General features: G+C 34.3%; 1 protein-coding gene across 2 annotated transcripts; it reads left to right on the top strand.

The window, feature by feature from the left end:
- The first annotated feature begins 4,440 nt into the window (after positions 1-4,440).
- On the top strand, positions 4,441-24,101 carry LOC132722755 (flap endonuclease GEN homolog 1-like). Of its 2 annotated transcripts, XM_060707300.1 has the most exons (7): positions 4,441-5,791; positions 6,567-6,747; positions 7,321-7,410; positions 8,097-8,183; positions 11,653-11,843; positions 12,709-12,809; positions 13,784-13,943. In XM_060707300.1, the coding sequence occupies exons 1-7, from the start codon at positions 5,778-5,780 to the stop codon at positions 13,801-13,803; spliced, it is 684 nt and encodes a 227-aa protein (XP_060563283.1). In that variant the 5' UTR covers positions 4,441-5,777; the 3' UTR covers positions 13,804-13,943. The 2 variants fall into 2 exon arrangements, with proteins under 2 accessions (XP_060563283.1, XP_060563282.1); XM_060707299.1 differs by lacking the exons at positions 4,441-5,791; positions 6,567-6,747; positions 7,321-7,410; positions 8,097-8,183; positions 11,653-11,843 and adding exons at positions 14,540-14,745; positions 18,108-18,169; positions 19,020-19,154; positions 22,356-24,101 and having other exon boundaries at positions 12,720-12,809; positions 13,784-13,969.
- The last annotated feature ends 133 nt before the right edge of the window (positions 24,102-24,234 follow it).

A 24,234-nucleotide genomic window follows, 5' to 3' on the forward strand; every position in this document is an offset into this window, starting at 1 on the left:
TAAAAAAAATAAAGTATCCATGTATAACTTTTATAAACAATATTGCTATACGGTAATGTACATGTATCTTAGCAGGACCGGAAAGCACACGATATATTTTTTTCCTAAATACTCGGTAATAATTATCAATATATTTTTTTTATAAAAATAACTTGTCTGCAAGATTTTGATCTAATAAATCGATTGGTAAAACACTTTCAAAACCAAAAAATAAAGTTTTCATGTATAACTTTGATAAACAATATTGCTATCCGGTAATGTACATGTATCTTAACAGACCGGAAAGCAACTCATCGATATATCTATTTTCCTAAATACTCGTAATAATTATCAATATATATTTATAAAAATGACTTGTCTGAAAGATTTTGATCTAATAAATGGATTGGTAACACTTTCAAACCGATTAATTAACGTTTTCATATGTTTTTTATGAGAAATTTGAGTGCTTTCCGGTTTTTCGGTGCTATCCGGTGCTTTCCGGTTTTTCTATGCACCCCCAATGTACCGACATTCGAAAGTGGTCAGACTTTGATGAAACTGGACAGTACATAACAAAAACGTCTGTAAAATGGGTCTGCACTAAATCTGGGGCATATCATATAACATGACAAACCAGTGGGGCCCGGGCTTCAGGGCTGCAGCCCCCCAACCCAGCTCGGCCCAAAGATACCTTTACCAGCTGGGCTGGAATATATTTTTGCCAGTTGGCTGCAGTGTACTCCCTTATCAAAACAGTTATTGCTGTCATTCAGTTGTTAATCTCCTGCCTGGGGGCTTGATAGAGATCTTTATCTATCAACATGCTTGAATGACTTCAAAGTAACATTGCCACCCTGCCCAACCTGAATCAATTCAAACAGGCAGTGGTGGGTTTGCAGTACTAGTCTTACTCCCAGTGTTTTTAAACTATTTTATCTCTTATCATCTTGTTTCACTATTAACATTTTAACCATGACTAGAATACATTTCCAGTCTCACCTTCCAAGCATGTCAATGTTTGGACTTTTCTTATTTAGCTTTTCTTTTCACCTTTTACTAACAATCCGACGTGCACTAATTATAAATTCCTGCCTTTAACACTCGTAAGAGGGGTTGGCAGTATCCAGAGATAGATAGATAGATGTTTAAACTGCATAATTGATTGGTTTATTACTTTCCAAAAGTCTAATGAAATTAATAGTCACAGATAGTGGCAAATAGATGTGTAACATTGTACACTATATTTTACTATTATTTAGGAAATAGATATCAATTCTGAGTGCATTGTTGTAGAATAATGCACGGTTTGAGTTCAAATGCATAGTAATATAATCACGAAGGCCGATAGGCCTGAGTGATTAATTACAAAGCATTATAACGAAAAACGTGCATTATTATACAATAATGCACGAAGAATTAATATCTATTTCCATTCTAACATGTCAAGAAAAAATATAATTATTATGCCCCCTTTTGAAAAAAAGGGGGTATATTGCTTTGCACTTGTCGGTCCGTCGGTCCGTCGGTCCGTCGGTCCGTAGACCAAATGGTTTCCGAGTGATAACTAAAGAACCCTTAGGCCTAGGAACTTCAAACTTGGTATGGTGATTGGTCATGACAAGTAGATGACCCCTATTGATTTTGGGGTCAAGGGGTCAAAGGTCAAGGTCACATTGACCTTGTAAGCAAAAACGGTTTCCGATCAATAACTAAAGAACCTTAAGGCCTAGGAACTTCAAACTTGGTATGGTGATTTGTCATGATCAGTAGATGACCCCTATTGATTTTGGGGTCAAGGGGTCAAAGGTCAAGGTCACATTGACCTTGTAAGCAAAAACGGTTTCCGATCAATAACTAAAGAACCTTAAGGCCTACGAACTTTCAAACTTGGTATGGTGATTTATCATGATCAGTAGATGACCCCTATTGATTTGGGGTCAAGGGTCAAAGGTCAAGGTCACATTGACCTTGTAAGCAAAAAACGGTTTCCGATCAATAACTAAAGAACCTTAAGGCCTAGGAACTTCAAACTTGGTATGGTGATTTGTCATGATCAGTAGATGACCCCTATTGATTTTGGGGTCAAGGGGTCAAAGGTCAAGGTCACATTGACCTTGTAAGCAAAAACGGTTTCCGATCAATAAGTAAAGAACCCTAAGGCCTAGGAACTTCAAACTTGGTATGGTGATTGGTCATGATCAGTAGATGACCCCTAACGATTTTGGGGTCAAGGGGTCAAAGGTCAAGGTCACATTGACCTCTTGGGTAAAAACGGTTTTCCGATCAATAACAAAAGAACCCTTAGGCCTAGAAACTTCAAACTTGATATGGTGATTTGGTTATGACCAGCAGATGACCCCTATTGATTTTGGGGTTAAGTGGTCAAAGGTCAAGGTCACATTGACCTTGTAGGTAAAAACGGTTTCCGATCAATAACGAAAGAACCCTTAGGCCTAGGGACTTCAAACTTGTTATGGTGATTGGTCATTGATCAGTAGATGACCCCTATTGATTTTGGAGTTAAGGGGTTAAAGGTCAAGGTCACATTGACTTTGTAGGTAAAAACGGTTTCCGATCAATAACGAAAGAACCCTTAGGCCTAGGGACTACAAAACTTGATATGGTGATTGGTCATGATCAGTAGATGACCCCTATTGATTTTGGGGTCAAGGGGTCAAAGGTCAAGGTCACATTGACCTCTTAGGTAAAAAACAGTTTCGGATCAATAACTAAAGAACCCTTAGGCCTAGGAACTTCAAACTTGGTATGGTGATTGGTCATGATCAGTAGATGACCCCTATTGATTTTGGGGTCAATGGGTCAAAGGTCAAGGTCACATTGACCTCTTAGGTAAAAGCAGTTTCCGATCAATAACTAAAGAACCCTTAGGCCTAGGAACTTCAAACTTGGTATGGTGATTGGTCATGACCAGCAGATGACCCCTACTGATTTTGGGGTTAAGGGGTCAAAGGGAAAGGTCACATTGACCTTGTAGGTAAAAATGCTTTCCGATCAATAACTTAAGAACCCTTAGGCCTAGGAACTTCAAACTTGGTATGGTGATTGGTCATGACCAGCAGATGACCTATTGTTTTTTAGGGTCAAGGGGTCAAAGGTCATGTAATATTGACCTTGTAGGTAAAAACGGTTTCTGATCAATTAACTAAAAACGCTTAGGCCTAGGAACTTCAAACTTTGTATGATGATTGGTGGTGACCAGCAGATGACCCCTATTGAGTTTTGGGTCAAGGGGTCAAAGGTCAAGGTCACATCGACCTTGTAAGTAAAAACGGTTTCTGATCAATAACTTAAGAACGCTTAGGCCTAGGAACTTCAAACTTGGTATGGTGATTTTTCATAACCAGCAGATTCCCCCTTTCGATATTGGGATCAAGGGGTCAAAGGTCAAGGTCCCATTGACCTTGTAAGTAAAAACGGTTTCTGATCAATAACTAAAGAACACTTGGGCCTAGGAACTTCAAACTTGGCATAGTGATTGGTCATGATCAGCAGATGACCCCTATTGATTTTGGGGTCAAAGGTCAAGGTCACATTGACCTTGTATGTTAAAACGGTTTCGGATCAATAATAAAAGAACCCTTAGGCCTAGGAACTTCAAACTTGGCATGGTGATTAGTCATGACCAGCAAATGACCCCTATTGATTTTGGGGTCAAGGGGTCAAAGGTCAAGGTCACATTGACCTTGTAAGTAAAAACAGTTTCTGATCAATTAAGTAAAAACCCTTAGGCCTAGGAACTTCAAACTTTGTATGATGATTTGTCTTGACCAGCAGATGACCCTTATTGAGTTTTGGGTCAAGGGGTCAAAGGTCAAGGTCATGACCAGTAGATACTTGATAACCCTTATTAATTGTTTGATCACTTGGTCAGAAGTCATGCATAATTACCTTATCACATGAATAATTGGCTGCTGATAGGGGGCATACATGTTTTACAAACATATCTTGTTATTATAAAGTTGGACTTTATGTTTGGTGGTTAATTTTTTTTTTCGCCTCAGAGTTTCCAATAGAAACTGTTCCAGCGGGTTGAACTACCATGTGTAGAAACATTTTGAGGAAAACGTTGATAAAACTTTGTTTGTTTATTTTATTTCAGTCTATAATTTTTCAAGCAAAATACAAATTATTAAAAGTGAAATAAATGTTAAACTTAACTCGTTTGCGACATTAAAATAGCATACTTGATTTGATTGTTTTGCACGTGCTGTTTGGCGCTGCATTGTGACGTCATGTAAATAACACTTTTAAACGTCTGTACAGCGTTAACGACTGAATTAAAGATATTGGTGTTTGGATTCATTTTCTTTAGTTAGACCATTTTCTTTCATTCTAGATAGTTTTCACAACGAAATTGGACAAAAAAATTGTTTTTTATTTATCAGATTTTTTAAACAAAATGGTGCCCTGAATGTGAAAATACAGTGAGTGAGGGAGATAATAAGAACGGCGAGTGCATTGTTGTAGAATAATGCACGCTTCGGGCCTTCTTTGTTTATATAGAAAAATTTATGATAGTGTTAGAATTTTGTTTTTCCATTTTTTTTGCGAAAGCTCTAAAATTAAGAAATTGAAAATTATTATTTGTAAATTAAATGGTGGCAATTTTTATAAAGATTATATTTAAGGAATCTCATCATCATAACTGGTTTTACTAAGATTTTTATTAAGATTAAATGATTGGTCATTTGTTTTTTAATATTTTTTTATGGCAGTAACTGTTATATTTCTTAAATAAAATTTAAATTGTACTGACCTCTTCAATATCTAAAATGGATATATTGATGGAAAAAAATTCTTATTGAATATTTGTTTGAAATTATTATTTTTTGTACAATAGAAAAGCAGTATTTTAATAACACTTTACTTTGGGAAAGCGCTATTATATATTTAATATATAAAACTATTATTCAGACAAGTAAATTGATCGAGTGTTTGAAATTATTTTTATCAACGGTCACGCATACATTGGTAAGTATGCTGTTATTTTATAAATGCTTACTACTAAACACCAGGAGAATACTATTTGAAAGACGTTGCAAACACTAACCTATAAAAAAATACAATGTGATGTTAAATCATCCAAAAGGTATCATACACAGCACTAGAAAGTCAAGGAAATAACACCATTTTCAATCTCATATTTCAAAATTTTCTCAGTCTATGGGATGGGACACCCCTCCCATACCCACCCCAATCACATGAAAATAAATTATAATTTGATCACGTAAAACAAAGATGCTGGCCCAAAAAAAAAAATCTTCAAACACGGGCGATTTTCACCTGTTCCACTGTTTTTCTTTTTTTTGTCAAAGTCTTCCATCCATATACCCTGTTCTGTATCCTCCCCTGCAAACAACTGTGGTCTGAAAATGATATTATGAAAATTTATCAATGTAATTTTTAATAAAACTTTTAGAAGCAATTTATAATTTAAACACTATGCTTATTGGTTGTTTGGGTGTCAGTTTGATGTTAATTAAAGTCTGTAACATAAGACATCTTGTCTAGTCAGTTGTTGCTTGTAAATAAGGCAAAAAAAAATCATAATAGAACCAGAGATTGTTTGAATATTTCTGTTAATTTTATGTAATTGTTCTCTTTCAGAAATTTATTTTATAGGACAACAGAATTTATGAAGGAGGATGTTGAGTTGGTATTTGTGACTGATGGCCGAGCACCTGATATTAAACAACAAGCGTTGCTGAAAAGACAACAGAACCAATTTGGTTCATCATCTAACACTGTGAACACTGACAGACCTTATCTTAGAAATGCTGTATCTCAGGTAAAGAATGATAGAAAAGATTTAAGGTGTTGAAACTGTTGGACAGTACATAACAAAAACATCTGTAAAATTGGTCTGCTCTTATATAACATGACAAACAACTGTGGTCTGAAAATGATATTATGAAAATTTATCAATGTTATTTTTTATAAAACTTTTAGAAGCAATTTATAATTTAAACACTATGCTTATTGGTTGTTTGGGTGTCAGTTTGATGTTAATTAAAGTCTGTAACATAAGACCTCTTGTCTAGTCAGTTGTTGCTTGTCCCGTTATACATGTTCTATGTTCCTGGCAAAATTAATGATGCTTATAGAGAATAAAATCTTTATTCATTGACAAGGAATATGAATAAACAATTAAATATACATCATTCTACATGTAGACCTAATCAGTATGCCTGATTGACCATAATTCTATAAATATAATTATATCATTTTGATAACTGATTTGAGATACTTCACTTTTAGGAAAAGATGTGTCTCTTGCCAGAAAAACGATTATTCAATCTTTTTTGGCATACTGGTCAAGTTCTGCTCAATTAATTATTGGGAAATTTTGGAGACTTGACATTGAACAAATAAATAACAATGAATCACTTGTTTGTTCAGTCCAGTTGTAATTTTTTTTTATTGATTGTTGACACCGTGTTGGGAAAAATTGGAATTTGTAGGAATTTGGAACATAACTGGTAAAAAAGGTGAAAAAAAAATCATTACATAACCAGAGATTGCTTGAATGTTTCTGCTACTTTCATGTAATTGTTCTCTTTCAGAAATTTATTTTATAGGACAATAGAATTTATGAAAGAGGGTATTGAGTTGGTATTTGTGACTGATGGCCGAGCACCGGACATTAAACAACAAGCGTTGCTGAAAAGACAACAGAACCAATTTGGGTCATCATCTAACACTGTGAACACTGACAGACCTTATCTTAGAAATGCTGTATCTCAGGTAAAGAATGATAGAAAAGATTTTAGGTGATAAATGTTTATCATCAGCTGGTACATATGTGTATCAAAGAATTGCAGTATATCATCATAGCATACCACATGCTATTAGATGATTGATATCAACTTTATAGTTTATATTTTATATTTGACACATTGAAAAGGCACTTGCAATTCATGTAAATTACCAAAAAGAGGTCAAAATATGTAAAAATATCACTTACTGTGTAAGTCATGCAGTGGAATTAGTCATGCAGTAGAAATATGGTGATAAATACTGTAAAATCAGTCGTTAATCACATAAAATGTAAATTATCCCTGGAATATTTAATCTTTTTGCTTTACTTAAAATCTTAGTACATTTTTTTATTTCCGTGAAATATTTTGGCTCATCTGGAGGCATGCAGCTCTAATGGACAAAGAATTATTTTCTAGTATTATCCTAGAATAGTATGGAATCATAAGTCTTGCAATTTGACCATGTGCCATGTTACTTTAAAAAATACTTTGTTTTTTTTTGTTTTTAAAGTTATATTTGTAAGGATATTCGTTTAGGTTTTATTTTGTTTATATCTAGTGTGTTAAGATGTTGGAATATCTTGGATTATTTTGTGTGGAGAGTTCTGGGGAGGCAGAGGCTTTGTGTGCTGAGCTAAACAGAAAACAGGTTTGTAATCAATTACTGTCTAGGCCTGTATGCTTCATTACATATCTGTTGCCTAGTTACATCAATAGGGAGAGTTCTGTGCAAATTGCAGTCTTCTTGATAACATTTACAGTACTTACTTGCCTAAAAGTTGGATTGCCTATAAGTCTGGGTCTATGATTTACATAATTGATGGTTGTTTGCTTCTACTTGAGTTTTAGAACTCGTATAAGTGAATGAATTGGAAAAGTTGTTATTGAGCATTGTCTCATGAAAACCTTTAAAACTACAATGTACTGATCACAGACATTAGGGCTGTGAGTTCAAATCCTGGGCATAATAATTGTCTTTTGTGTTGTACTACCAATTCAAGTTATGAATTATTTTAAGGAAATTTTCCAAATATAGACCGAACAGTAAACAGTACAGACAACACATATGTGCTGGCTAATCTTTTTCTGTGCATGACAGGGATAAAATCTTTTGCGGCAAGCAGGCAAAAGGTTTAAATGACAATATCTTGACCATATGATCCTTTTAAGCATAACCTTTATTATTTTATTAAATCACTTTCTTGTCATACTATAATACATGCCAAGTTAAGTTTGTAGTCACTGGCACTGGTAAATTTTTGTGTCAGATTATTTTGATAAACAGACCGTACAGGATGAGTTCTGATATTTATTACCATCATTTTTTATTTACAGCTTGTAGATGGGTGTTTAACAGAGGACAATGACTTCTTTCTGTATGGCGGTAAAACTTTGTATAGAAAACTTACCAAAGAAAATAAGGTAAATGTATTTCATTCTTGAGGGTAGGAGTATGACATTTCTATGGTTATTTGATAAAATTGTATCATATATATTATGTACATGTGTCATATTTTGAGGAATGGATGATAATTATGTCTCCCAAAATTTTGGGGAGATGTATTGTTTTTGCCTTCACCGTCTGTCTGTCCGCTCTCACGGGACAATAAATATGTGGCGAGAGGGACAATAGGTAACCGTTCTTTCTGTTTGATGTCATTCATTCCATAATGCTTTTATGTGGCTATTTTCTTTTGTGTGGCTAAAAAGAACAATAAAGAGAACAATAGAGTAGCCACATTATTACTGTCCCGTTAGAACATCTGTATGTCAGTCCGTGTCCGTCTGTCCGCATTAAGTTTGTTCTGCCTTCACAGGTTAAACTACTGGTGGGATTTAAATCAAACTTTACAGGAGTGATCAGTACCATCCCTAGTTATGCACATCACCGGCACATTCTGCTTTGCTGCACAAAATGGCCACCAGAGCTAAAAATAGAAAAATCTTGTCCGGCCTTCACAGGTCAAACTACTGGTGGGATTTCAACCAAACTTTACAGGAGTGATCAGTACCATTCCTAGTTATGCACTTCATCGGCATGTTCTGCTTTGCTGCACAAAATGGTGGCCAAGGTTTTTAGTGATCATTGGATTGGTCAATAATTATCACATCATAAAATAGCATAAATTTTGACATTTAAAGAATGGATAGAAATACCAAATACAGTATCAATAACATCTTTGGCCAACTTCTCAATATTGTTTCATCCAGAGCTTTTTAATTTTACTTTATGTTTATTTTTTGCAAGCAGGTGTCCAAAATATTTATTTCAGTTAGTAGCATCATTGTAAGTTGACTGGCATAAATATGATCTCTTTTAAAAAGATTCCTTAATTTAGGAAGATTTATTTTACGAGGGCTGTTCAAAAAGTGGACTGCGGCTCTACTGTTCACATCTTTTAATTTGCGTATATGATTTTACAAGAGACATATATGAAAATATGTCCTTAATAAACAATGAAAAAATCAATACAATATGTTTACAAATAACAATTCTGTGACAGTTACAAATCACAAGGGGTGCACAATCCGGCGCACGCTGATGATGAAACAAAATGATGTTCGTGACGTCGCAATATAAATGGACAATTTTACCAGCGTCATTGTTTCTGAAAGTACTCTTTTTAGTGTTCAAGATCTGCAGATCATATACCAAAACCATTTTTCTTTTTGTGATGATGACCCGAGATATATAGTGGTCATCTTTTCGCTCCATTCTCCGTATAAAGGTACGAGTGCCGCATACTTTCCGCCCTTTATCAGGATTTTTGAGTGATTTCGATACTTAACGAACAGTGTTATTAAGTTAATTCAATTGTTAATTTATAGTTTCAATTTGAAACCGCCCTCGTCCGATCTTTTAACAATATGATTATCAATGATAAAGAAAAATATTTTATCAACTGACAATTATTTTATGCGGTAAATCTACTGAACACCGGCTAGCATTAATTATCAAACAGACCAGGGTAAATATACGTAATACAAATAATAACTACAATTATTTATTAAAAATACGCATATATCCTGATGAATGAAATAAAATATTATTTTAATTATATTAAATTGTTTTGTCAGAATTGAATGCATAGACCCGATGCAGAAATTAAACATGTCGGGCATCTCGCAAAACTTTCATAATGTCTGGACTTCTGTAGATCTTTTGCAATTGACGTTATAAACGTGCTAAAAATTATCTGTTGCCCTTTCTGTCTGTGAGTATGTATTTGCCGTATTTGAATTGCTTGCGCGACCTGAAACCAAGAAACTTGCTCGCCAACTCATTGTTCTTCGTTAATTTAATCACCTCATAAAAATATAAAGGGGTATCCCACATTTATTGATAAAAATTTCCGAAAGAGCGAATTTTTAGTTTTCAAACGGGCTTTATACTTCCCAACTTACCAATCTGTCTACTGCTGCTCAAAACCTGTTTGTTCAGCTATTCAACGTACAAACGTCAAATTTCAGATTTATGTCATTTAAATATTAATAGATGATTTCTTGTATTTTACTTCATAAAACAATCATTCAGTTTGTTTCAACATTTGTTTATATTTAAACATTATATGAAAATTTCGGCATGCGCCGATGTTGCGTTACCATGGTTATTAAAGTGCACATAACTCGTATAACAATAAAAGTAAATCTTACTTTTATAGGGTTAACGCACGTTTTTCCGTGTTATAACGTCTGCAGAGTCCCGAGGAACGGTTGGTGCCCGAGCCCGGTAGGGCGAGGGCTCCAACAGTTCCGAGGGACTCTGCAGACTTTATAACACGAAATAAACGTGCGTTGACGCTATTATAGCATAAAATTTTAAAACAGATTCATGATGTATATTATGTATAAAACACAAACATTAAATCTTTGTGCTTGAACGGTATTTATCCAACTCTAAATGTTTTACGTATGCGTTTTATTTTTTCCGGGGCCAACAAATTGAGAACCGAACGAAATTTCAAATTTTAATTGATTTAACAAAGTTTAACTTTGGAGATATAATAACTTAAGAAAAACATAACATTACTCTACCCAAGACAAAACAGGTGCCTCAGAAATTCCTAGAATGATTACAGATTGGCGGTAGGAAAAAGATCAGTGACATCAGATTCAATTTCAGAATCGGTTTTTTTAAGCACGCAAGTTTAAAAAAAATCAGGCATAAAACATTATTCTCTCAAAGAAACATACAGAACATTTATCAATATAAACTTCAATAAAACAACGTTTTCTTATATTCATTTTGTGCTTTCCATTTTTGTAATTAATCGGGGGATTTTAAACTGAATGACAGATTTGTTTACACTGACAACTGTCCGTTTCTAAGAAAGGGCGACAACCAAGATAAGCGGCGATGTCTATAAGCCGTATTGCCGGCATAATTACTTGAATGCTGCTCGCCGTTATGCGACTGAGGCCCTCGAATTAATAATTCCAATATAACAAGAGCGCATTACTCTGGCAAACAGGCCAAATCGTCATTTTTTGTTTGTTTACTGGGCCCTCTATGTATTGCGCATAGGTAAAACCGGGCTATAACAAGAGCGCGTGACTATGTTAACGCATGGCTTTGGCCCCGTTATAACATGGGCAAAAAAGGGAAAAATAGCCGATTTTATGCTATAATAGAAATAAAGACACTATTTCGATTCATATCAACTAAGGGTGTTTTTATTAACAAAGTAAAAAATAACAGCAAAAATCCACGAACTTTTTGAACATACCTCGTACTTCAACTGAAAAATACTCCGTTAACAAAATTTTAATACATGATGCAGATTTAACTTGTGATATGATTTTATTGCTTTGATGTAATAGTGTACACTTCTCTAAGTGAAAGTACAGCTATTTTAGGCAGTATGATAACGCATTTTGTATTCTTTTACAGATGTATTTGGTTGACAGAGTTGATATGGATCAAATAAAATCTGACCTTGACCTAGATAGAAATGACCTTGTAGCATTGGCACTACTGTTAGGGTCGGATTATGATGAGAAAGGAGTTAAATGTATAGGAAAGGAGAAAGGAAAGGCACTGATCAAATTACTTAAATCTAGAAACTTTAATCCACTTGACAGGTAAATACGTGTATGATGAATTATGGAATGTTAGTTCTTCATGTATGCCAATGCTTTTGAGAACTTGAAATTGTGTGTGATCTAGTGGTTAAAGTTTGTACATTTGCATATGGGTTTGGTTTTATAAAGAATTTATTTTAGTTCACGATTTTGTACGAAGTTATAACCTTATAGACACACTTTCGAATTCGTTCCTGGAACCAAACCAGTACAGAGCAATGAGTGTAAATTTCTTGCTCAAGGAAACAACAACTTGCCCCGTAAGGGGTTTGAACCAATACAGTTAACAATCGCTAGATTACTGGTCAGACTTGCTAACCACTTGGTCATGCCACCACTTAATATAAAGTTTATGGGTTTAAATTGTAGTTGCAATTAGGGGTGTCATGGTTAGAAAAAATGCAAACCGTTTAAATGGCAACATAATAACCGTGTTAAACATTTAACCGAACATACTAATAAAATCCTTAGTTTTTCAACATTAACTTTGTTTTCCGCTAGGGTCGTACCATATTCGATCAGATCAGAAAAGAAACATTGTTGAGTACAGCTTAAATTTAAACAATTGTTATATTAAATCATAAAAAAACTAAGTCAAATACTAACCTCGGTTACTGTTTATTGAATTTTCTAACCGGTTTTTAGCTAAAAACCGACCGTACCTGTTTAAACAAATAAACATGACACCCATAGTTGCAATGCTACATGTTTTCATATGAGGAAAATAACTACCAAGCTGGCTTACAAAAGTTTGTTTGTTATATGATCTTCTGCTATGATACAAAATTGTGGTAGGACAGCCTTGCACACTTTGAGTGTATTGAATACAAACTATGTATAATTTATTTTAATGAAATTGTTTAAGGTTACAAGGATGGAGGGAAAATAAAGAACTTGACAGAATTCAAGAACGGTTGTCAGTAGAAACCAAGAAGGAATGTCACTGTAGCAAATGTGATCATCTAGGTTTGTTGACAAATTTTATTGAACTTTAACCCTTAGCAACTGAATATACATGTACCCATGCGACCTGCCTTCTGATAAAGATCTCCTGGCACATCCATGTTGTTTGATCATGGTCTGCAATATTAACTGTTCAGTCAGTACATATTTTTGATATTTTGTCTAAAATTAAAGAATGGAGTTGTTAAGGTTGAATGATAGACAAGTCCATTTAAGATATTTAGTGTGATAAAGTTGTCCAGTGATTTTATTTTAAAGAACCTGACTGTGGCTTTCTGAATAGGAAAATACAGCATGATAAATTAGAAAAAGGAAAAATCTGAAATGTAGCTCATACAACTGACACATAGCCAAACGTATGAGCCGTGTCATGACAAAACCAACATAATTGGTTTGCGACCAGCATGGATCCAGACCAGCCTGCACATCCGCGCAGTCTGATCAGGATCCATGCTGTTCGCTTACAAACCCTATAACAAGTAGAGAAACTGATAGCGAACAGCATGGATCCTGATCAGGACTGTGCGGATGCGCAGGCTGGTCTGGATCCATGCTGGTCGCAAACGCACTATGTTGGTTTTGTCGTGACGTGGCTCATATAATCAATATTCTAGATTTAACATGCCTGATTCACAGCAGAGGCAATCTATAGTGACAGTTTTCTATAATTCAGTTCATTAAATTTATCAACAAGCTAATCTTAGCCACTGTTTAGTCATAGTTTTGGTGACAAATGTGCACTGTGGCATTGTAGTGAAAATATAGCACTTTTTTGGGGAAATATACATGTAGCTTTTATGGAAGAAGGGTAACAGCCTGTATTTGACAGATAAAAGAAATATAATCTCTGATGTGTTATTGTATAAGTCACCAATTGGAGTGTGCAGGGTTGGTGTGACGTAAAACCCAATTAAAAAAAGAGGTATAAATTAAAATAAAGGAGTGAATATAAGTTATATGCCATTATTTATTTTCAGGTCTTATAAGTGCACAATGAATCATCAGGTTGCAAGGATTGTGGGATGGACATTGGTTGCCAGGATACAAGTATAGTCACATGTGACTGCCCCTGGCATAAACAGGAAGCTCTGAGGAAACAGCACAAACTTGAGGTCTCCTTGCGGCAGAAATCACTGGAGAATGTTTCCTTTCCAAATAAAAAGGTATACATGTACATTATCAGTTCATTAATTAAAAAAAGTTTATGATGCAATCTTTACAACACATGTATATTTGAATGTTTATCAAATCTTAATTCCTGTTTGTGTTATACTCTGTTAGATGATATCAAAGAAGCTTATTATCTAAATGAAATCATTTGAGATAAGGAAATATAAAAGTGAGAACAATCATGCCACTAAGTACAGGATTTCTTACTTTAAAGATATTTTTCCTTCTTTTAAGTCTGTTCTTTATTAACTTTAACTTTTGACTTTACCGTACAACGCTTTCCATGGAATGGCATGTACATGTCACTTTGAAAGCTCTGTGATTACGACCATGTGAACACATGTGCTGGTGTTCTGAATTCAAATCGGGAATGATTCATGTTAAATGTTGATTCTGGTTAAGCCGGTGCTGGGGAGCGTGGGCAGTAGCTTGCACTCTTACCACTACCCTCCATGAACAGACTCGATCGAATTGAGCCTGCAGTATTTTCAATTTTGACATTTTTTGGCATTCTTTAGGGATTTTTTATTACTTTTTTTTAAACAAATTTCTTATATCATTAGGTGATAGAAGAATACCTGAACCCTGGTCTCAAGTCTTGTTCGGAAATCCCAAAATCATCCATAAATGTGCCAAAGCTATTGACATTCTTGAAACATCATCTTGGTTGGCAGTCTGAGGAAGTTTTAGGCAAGATGGTTCCCATTGTGATATTGAAGGAGATGAGGGAAGCTGGGAGCCAACCTGATTTAATGTTTACTCCAGTCAGGTAAGTACAGAAAATATGGTATTATGGGGATGTTAAGAAATACCACTTGATTTTGAGTGTGTTGTAGTAAAATATAGCACAGTATGGAGTTTAGATGTGCAGGAATATAATCACAAAGGCATACAATTACCCGGTAAAGTTACTAAACATACTTTCAGATTAGACTTTAAGTCAAGGTCCCGTGAATGTGTGCTTAAACACTTGGCACGTTAAATAACCAGAAGAAGCTTCTGAAATTGGGGCATCTGCTTGTACTATCTCCAAAAAATCTAAAAATCTCGGCCATATTGGTAACCTGTGGCAAGTATATATAAAATAAATATACACAACAAGGAAAAAACATATAAACAACATACAGTTTAATATAATTATGCTACATTAAGCACTCAAAAGCAAGATATATTTCAGTTGTTACATGTAAGTGCAATGAAGGAGAAGGAAAAGCGATGTTGGACTACAGGCTACATGTATTCTAATCTGCAGCAAAAGATTTCAGAGATAAAATCTTTTGTGCAATTATTTTAAGATTTCCAAATTTTGAAAACATTAATTTACATTCCGTAAGGCCATTATTTTTTGATATTTCGGTTTACAGACCCGCCGACTCTGCATTTTGGGAAAATGAAAAAAAAAAAAAAATCTGCCCCCAAAAAAATTCTGTGTTGTCTTGAAATACGCTGCTAATAATACGACTTGTCAAAGAAATGTCGCGGTAAGTATTTTAATTAACTGTTAAACCTACCACATGCCAGACTATTTTACCTACGATTTATACACGCAACCGGTTATCTTTACTCGAGAATAGCCTGTCGTCTGCTAGTTGGGCAAAGTGTTTATTGGTGTATTATGAAAGAATGTCTGTTAAATGGGGTCAAGCCATTCTCACAGAATTATAATTAGGCTTTGATCATATTTCATCAATGCATTGAAGGTCGAAATGCGTAAAAATGTAAAACAACCAAACAACCAAACAAAAAAAAAAAAACACGCCAAATTACGTAAGCAATTACATTCAAGGACAGAGCGAGAGAAATCTGCTGCAATTGACAAGATCAGTATTTTCAGATTTAACAAAAATTTTTAGTCTTTAAAAGCAGATTGAATACAGGTTTCAAACCACAGGGACCCAGCACAGTGTTGGGATAGTGTAAAAAAGTATTTTTAAAAAAATATATATATTGTATATACAGTATAAATTTTTTTCTAGAATTACTTTTTTTACACTATCCCAACACTGTGCCGGGTCCCTTTGTTTCAAACAAACAAAATTAAAAAAAATGCCCGCACTTACTTTTAATAGATTTTTTATGTCAAAAATTGACCCGCTAATTATCCGATAAAAATATTTTCACAATGGGCAAAATTGAACATGACTTTGTGTAATCTTTTCTTGACAGTTTTTTTTTTTAACATCTGATCTATAAAGAAATGAGTGCAAGTCAGCTGATTTTCGGCACCTTTGATGATTCAGATTACACAGCAGTGTGTAAACATCAAAGAATGACAGATTCTTTTGAAGAGCTCGCTTGCCACTTGTCATAAGTCATTGTGTGTAGATTTCATGTGTGTTTTTAAACAATGGCAATATGAGCAAAAGTTTTTTTTGTGTGTATTTAAACAATCTTTGGAATAGACAATCGGCGATGTATTTAATTTCATTGCTCTAGTAAGTACTATGTATATGTATGCACCACATTTATAGTTATGAAAACTTTTTTTTTTTTTTTTTTCCCGCCGCCGACCCTACCTTTTTTTGGAAAAAATCAGTAAACCAAAATATAAAAAAAAATTGGCCTAACCTAGCTAGTTGTTGATCGTGTTTATTACACGAAGGAAATCCTGATGCGTCAGAATCCGAGTTGAACTTGAGACATGCTCATCCTTATATACAGGATTGGGAGGGAATTAGAATTGGCATTGTTTAAGAAATAATATATCCCAAACAGTGAATTTATCGCTCAATAACATCACTGTTCGGAGTTCGGTTGCGACGAATTAAATCACGAGGGCGTAGCCCAAGTGATATAATGATGCGCATCAGAATGACAAACAGTGATGTTATCAAGGCATAATATCACTGATTTGGATATATTATTTCGATTCTAACACAACATCAACAAATAAATGCTATTAAAGCAAAATTGCGCCTGATATGTTTCCGTACTTATTTTCAGCGCGTCGGATTCTTTTAGAGTTACGTCACATGTATAATGATTACGTCACATATCTATATATAGAACGTCAACTGTAACTTTATTGCAGTTGTTACATGTAGGTGCCATGAAGGAGAAGGAAAATAACAGGTTACATGTATTTCAATCGGCAGCAACAGCTTTCAGAGATTAAGTCATTTGTGCAATTATTTTAAGAATAACACATTATGAAAACATTTATTTACATTCCATAACTTACGTACATGTAGTTGTTGATCATGTTTAATTACACGAAGGAAATCATAATGCCTCGGAATCCAAGTTGAACTGGAGACATGCTCATCCTTATATGTAGGATTGGGAGGGAATTAGAAATTAGAGGTTTAAGAAATAATATATGCAAAACAGTGAATTTATTGCTCAATAACATCACTGTTTGGAGTTCTGATGCGACAAATTATATCACGAGGGTGTAGGCTGAGTGATATAATGATGCGCATTCGGACAACAAACAGTGATGTTATCAAGCGATAAAATCACCGATTTGGATATATTAAATCCATTCTAACACAACATCAACAAATAAATGCTGCAGTACCTGATATTAAAGCAAAATTGCGCCTGATTTGTTTCGGTACTTATTTTCAGAGCGTCAGATTCTTTTAGATTTACGTCACATATATAATGATAACATGACGTATCTAAATATAGAAGGTCAACTGTGACTTTATTGCATAATAACACACTTTAGGTTCTTCTATTTTCAAAAGTGAAAAATGCGGGTCGTGTTAGAATATGAAATAACACACGCTCTAGCCATCTTTGTTTATAAAGGAAAGTCTTTGATGGGCAACTTAAAAAGTCTTTTTTGAATACATTTTATGGGTCTTTAAGGGCTCAATATTACATGTAACTTATGTTATTTTGATGTGATTTTAAACAGTATCAAAGCTAACGATTTATTAAAAAGAAATACGGGACTTTCATATTCATGAATATGTTAAAGATTAATGTCTTTATGGGTAGTGCATAAAAATAATTGTGACCAATAAAATGAATTTGCATTATATACTTGTAATATCAAATGTTTGTAAAGAATATTTGGGTTTTACTAGGAATTCAAACTCCAGGTTCCAATGAATTAAATATATAAAATAAGGTTTTCTAAGCAAGAAATCAGAGGTTGTATGTAAATTTTTTCTATTTCAGGATATTAAGGGCCTGTAAAGAGAATCATGTAGATTGTTATGAAGTGCTGTGGGACAAAACAGGTAGGTTGGACTATAGTTTATAAGGCAATATTAACTGAGTTTTGCCAACAGTCTACAGCCTGCCAGGTGGTACATTTTGGCAAGACTCTCTACTTTTTGCTTCTCATTGAGTTTAGGTGTTTTCATACTGAACTCCCTTACAGTTCTAATGGACTGTTCCAAATTCAAAGCAGGGCAAGTCCATTATACAAATTTAGCATGATAGGGGGGGGGGTCATATTTTCTTTATTTTGGCAGGGTTTGGGTTCCATTTTGATGGATAGAAAGATGAAAGTTTTATCAATACAGTACTTATGTGGTTACTCTATTGTTCTCCCAATGTGCTTTAAGCCACATAAAGGAAAATAGACACATAAAAGCTTATGGAATAAATGACATCAAAGAGAATGTACTGTCACCTATTGTTCCTATAGCCACCTAAGTATTCTCCAATAAGTGCGGACAGATGGGCACACTAAGAGATTATACAGTTTGTATGTCTACTGGACAAAAATTATTCTACAAACTTGTACAATCTCTATCATCTAGATAACTGCAATATACAAATGAGCCGCGTCACGACAAAACCAACGCTATGCGTTTGCGAGCAGCATGGATTCAGACCAGCCTGGGCATCCACGCAGTCTGATCAGGATCCATGCTGTTCGCTATCAATTTCTCTACTTGTTATAGGGTTTGTAAGCGAATAGCATGGATCCTGATCAGACTGTGCGGATGCGCAGGCTGGTCTGGATCCATGCTGGTCGCAAATGCACTATGTTGGTTTTGTCATAGCGCAGCTCAAATAATTTTGTTGAATCATTTACTATGTTCTATTTATTCTGATGCATTGTTTTTTTTATAATATTAGATAGGAACCATTGGGCAGGTGCAAATTTTTCAACAAACATAAAGGAAAAGGTGGAAAAGTCCCTGTTAAAGACTGTTTATCCAGTACTGGTCACAAGGTTTGAACAAGAACTGACAGAGAAGAAGACTGGAAGTGGTTAGTAAATGTTTAAAACTGTAGTTTAATAGTAAAAGTTTATATTATTTCCGTTTATGCTTCAAGAGATAGGGTGTTTAAGCTGTTAATGTGGTATTGAAATGATTTTTATGCTGTTTGTTATTTATGAAGAGTTTTAGGCACTGTATGTTTTATTCATTTAGTTATCTATTATAAAACCATGTACAGTCATTTGCATATGATTACCTGTTATGTAAAACTTAGAGTGACGTTATGCCCATCCAAGGGTATATAGTGAGTGAAGAGGTGAAAGTAAAAATAAGTTTACATTTTCCCATGATTCCTTTCAATTTTATAATTTTCTTCACATGGACGATAAGTAACTTAGGTGGCTCAATGAAATGTCTGTAAATATCCTTCAGATTTTACATGTAATATTCAATATATAAAAAGAGTGGGACAGTCTTTTGATATTTTAAGCAGATTTATATTTTTTCCTAATCATTTTCCAGTATTTGTCAATCACCATTATAGTAGGTAATCTCTTGGAATAATATTGTCAATTTGGCACCACTTGGCAAAGAAAAATGAGCATAATGTCACTTAATACTCATATACATGTATACCTAAAAGAAGGTTTTAATTTCAAAAAATGCTAGAATTTTAAAGTCCCTGATTCCAACAATGATGAATGATAAAGTTGAAATTTCTTTAAAAGTGAAAATTTGACCTTAAAGGTTATTGTCATTAAAGGGTCAAGGTCATATTTTAGTATGTCAGAATGAAACTTATCTCCAGATGTATGTTACGTTCAAGTATGAAGGCTGTGGCTAATGAAATGAAGATCTAAAGATTTGTTATTTATCTTTCATCTTAACATAATTTGAGCCGCGCCATGACAAAACCAACATAGTGCATTTGCGACCAGCATGGATCCAGACCAGTCTGTGCATCCGTGCAGTCTGATCAGGATCCATGATTTTTGCTTACAAACCCTATAACAAGTAGAGAAACTGATAGCGAACAGCATGGATCCGGATGTGCAGGCTGGTCTGATCCATACTGGTCGCAAACTTATTATGTTGGTTTTGTCATGATGTGGCTCAATTATTGTCCATCAAATATTTTTTTTATGAAAACTAAGCAGTGTTTATTCTAGGAATTGAAAAATAGGGGTGATTTTCCCCCCTCTATTTCAAAAAAGGGGGCGATTTTCAAAATAAAGGGGTGCCAAAATAAACTGCCAATGTTAAATCGTCTGCATTTAGTTTACACTGAGGCGTTATTTGTTTAAGGCAGCAGAAGTTGTCCCCCCTTAATTTTTAAACGAAAACAAATTATTACAGAACTGCCGCGATTGATTATTAAGGGATTGACAATACAAACAATCAACCTATCTTTCACGTCTAGATCGTAGCCAAGCTAGGAATTGCCTCGTTTTTCTTGATTATTTACTACACTAAAATGGCGCCCAACTGTCAGACCGAGCACACTAGTTCCGGTTGGTACGGAACATTCCGTAAATTTCCGTCAACACACGTAACCAGTACCATACGGTACTTAATTATTATAATTAGCTAACAGTTACCTCCCTTCGGTTTCCGATGTAAATGTAAACAAAACAACCAAATATAATGTGGGATGGAAGTTTTACGATTTTATTAACTTTTTTTATAGATGCGCGATTTTCACGCACATGATTTTGAATTGTGCGCGATCTGTGAAATACTAGCGTGAATCGCGCAATCGCGCGTCCTAGAATAGACACTGACTAAGTGTCAAGTTATTACCTGTACATCTGTAGTTACACCTCTCAAAATATCAATAGAGCAGCCGTAAATTTCCATGTGGTCTTCGTGACCTTTGACAGGTGTTAATGAGGTTAATTTTCTGAAAATCTATAAATAGTAACAAACTTATTTATAACTTGTAATGAGCTAACAAGTGGTTTATTGTTTAAGATAGTTGTCTTTCTGAATACTTTTACCCAAGAGAAATGTGATGTTTATGGATTATAAGACAGACCATGTCAATTCCTCGGTTACAGGGTAATGACCGACCTTGCTAAATGCCGGTATTATGAAGTAAGGGTCTAACACATCATATCACAGTATTAAGAAGGAATAGATAAACACGACAAATCATGGTTCTATGAAGTAAAGGGTTAAAGTTGTCCCCAGACAGACAGAATGAAAAACATGCTTGTCAATGATGATTGCCATAAAGGCTTACATTTTTGTATAACAACCATTTGGTGTATATAGGCATGATAAAGTTATGACATTGTGTTTAATGTATTTAATATACACGGATATGTTAATATGACCTATTAGACCGCCTCCGTGGTCGAGGGGTTTGAGTCGATGACTTCTAACCCAGTTACCTCTCTGGCGTGGGATCGATCCCCGGAAGATGCTTTGGTAGTTTAGCACGGAGGAAGGTAGTCTAGTATAGGTGTAACTCTCCAGGAACGATGGTTAGGAAACTACCCGCCTATATGACTGAAATACTGTTGGGAAAAGGCGTAAAATGAAACATATAAACAAACATAATATGACCTATTAGCTAGTTAAAATGGACAGGTTATATGACCTGTTATCTAGTTAAAATAGAATGGTTATATGACCTATTATCTAGTTAAAATGGACATGTTATATGACCATTATAATACTGCACGTTTGTAACGTCATTTTTCATTGGATAATCGTGACGTTTATAAAGTTTTATATACATGGCTGCTGTCGATTCATGAAGAAATCTTACTTTTTTCTCTAAAAAATCATGCTTGCTGTATTATAAATTAATTATAAAGACTGTTGACAGGTTATATGGCCGTATATAAACGGCTGTTTGCAATATAACCCTCGTCAAGCGGCTCGGGTTATATTTACAAATAGCCATTTATATAGGGCCATATAACCTGTCAACAATCCTTTTAACTAATATTATAAACAATTGTAAGGTTATAGCAACTGGACTGCTAGATGATGGTTATATAGCAAACAAACATTTATACATGACCATATAACTTATCAACAATATTTATAACAGCACAATACCTTTACTTGTGGAAGAATGAAAATTCATAAATTTGGATAAGTAGTGTATATAGGTTATATGTACATCATGATTATCCAATAAAAATTAACGTTACATATGCATGTAGTAATATTACTATACATTGAAAACAGGCAAAGTCAAGTGATATTTAATGATATCAATATTTTATTTTATACATAGGAAAGAAGAGGAAAGCTGAGGGGTTGAAAGGTCAGCCAAAACTTACACAGTTCACAAAGATCAAGAAAAAACTTCCGTTTACTGAAGAAATGAGTGCTGGCACTCAGAAGGACGACTTTATTAACATAGATGACAACAGTGTTGTTGATTTAACAAAGGTTGATGATACTAGACTGTCAAGAAAAACATCTGCAGATCTCCATGAAGATGACAAAGGGAAAATTGATACAAATAACTGTGGTCCAGAAAATTCATTACAGATTAAGAATTCCAAACAAAAAACACTAAATGAGGATGGAAAATTAGGAAAATGTTTTCAGAAAAAGTCTGTCAGGCAAGGTGCCTCTGGGAAGAGAAAAGGTGACAAAACACCAGATGGAATGACTTCTATCAGAAGCTTTTTTGTGAAGAAAGATGTTGCATCAGTTGAATTTAAGAAAAATGACACTTCAGCATTTAAAAAGATGAATACATAGGTAAAAAAGAATACTGCAAAATCATTATTATTCACGGGTCTCTAATTTTCATGGTTTTCATGAATTAAAGATCCAACAAAGTCTTCTTTAACTTCAAAACACTTGACAATCTGATTTATATATAGTACAAATCAGATAACCTTGTGTTTTGATATATATAGGTATGGTATGGCTATAAAAGTGATGATGTCACAATGAAGTTAAAAAAAAAACTTTGATATATAAGCCATTAAGGTCAGTTAGCACGAAGAATATGCAACAGTTGCTGTCACAGCCTGTGGTGTAGTGGTTCACGTACTGGACTGACAATCAAGGGACTTGTGGTTTGAGTACCGGTTATGACGTGCAAATTTTTTTGTGTGATTTTTCAGCATATATTGGTCTATGTGTTAATCTTTTATCTGATGCAGCTATAATTTGGTCTAATCTTATAAAAACTGCCAGTGTTTTTAATGACACTATGTTATCATACTGCGATAACCTGCAGTCCGTAGAGTTTAAAACATAACATATTTTCTCTGTGTGTGTTGGTGTTTAAAAGATGTTTGTTTTACATTTGAAAAGAGTCAGTATAGTAATAATCATCTGTAAGTTTAGTTAACTTTTTACGTAAATTTGGACTCGCGAAAAAAGTAAAATTACGTTAGTTGCATTTTACTAAATTTACATCCGCAGTTCATGATTGTAACTTGATGTTTAAATGTGTACCTAAGAAAGTTTAGAGAAACGCAAATAAATACGTAGGTTCTGCTTACGCAAAAAGTTATGTTCAAACTTGCGTTACGATAACGTAAGTACGTTTGTGAAACGCACCCCAGAGTTTTCAAAAAGGGGTCAAATTTGTTGGACAAGCCACTAGGGATTAAACGATGATCGAGTATAATAAAAAATTGATCGTTTATTGGACAGGACGGCGATGATCGAATACCAAGTTGAATAATCGATAATAGGTAATTTTCAATGATCGATTATGACTTTTGTCCGATTAAGAAACCCTACAATCCACTATTAAATAAGGGATGCATGGTTATAGTGTTAGTGTGGTTATTCTATTCTTTAAACCAGTTTCCTGCAAAAGAATACGGTTACCATTAATTATTAAAAAATATCACTTACATATAAATATGAATAATCTTAATAAAGGTCAAACAACTTGATAGTTTTGCATCATTTGTATCTCAGGTGAGAGATCCAGGGCCATGATGGCCCTCTTGTTATGCTAAGTTATAGTGCATTAAATTATGATTGTTATTAAAATTCTAGTCACGTATATTGTACTGTGATTTTAATATAATTTTTTTTTATCTAAATTGAAATTCTCTATGTGTATTTTGTAGAAGAATTTATAAACCAATATTTTCTTACTTTCATGTTTTATTATTGTTTTGACTTTTTAGCTCACC

Source organism: Ruditapes philippinarum, unplaced genomic scaffold (assembly GCF_026571515.1).
Source record: "Ruditapes philippinarum isolate M1 unplaced genomic scaffold, ASM2657151v2 ctg1885_1_1_1_1, whole genome shotgun sequence".
In the NCBI taxonomy this organism is placed as follows: Eukaryota; Metazoa; Mollusca; class Bivalvia; order Venerida; family Veneridae; genus Ruditapes; species Ruditapes philippinarum.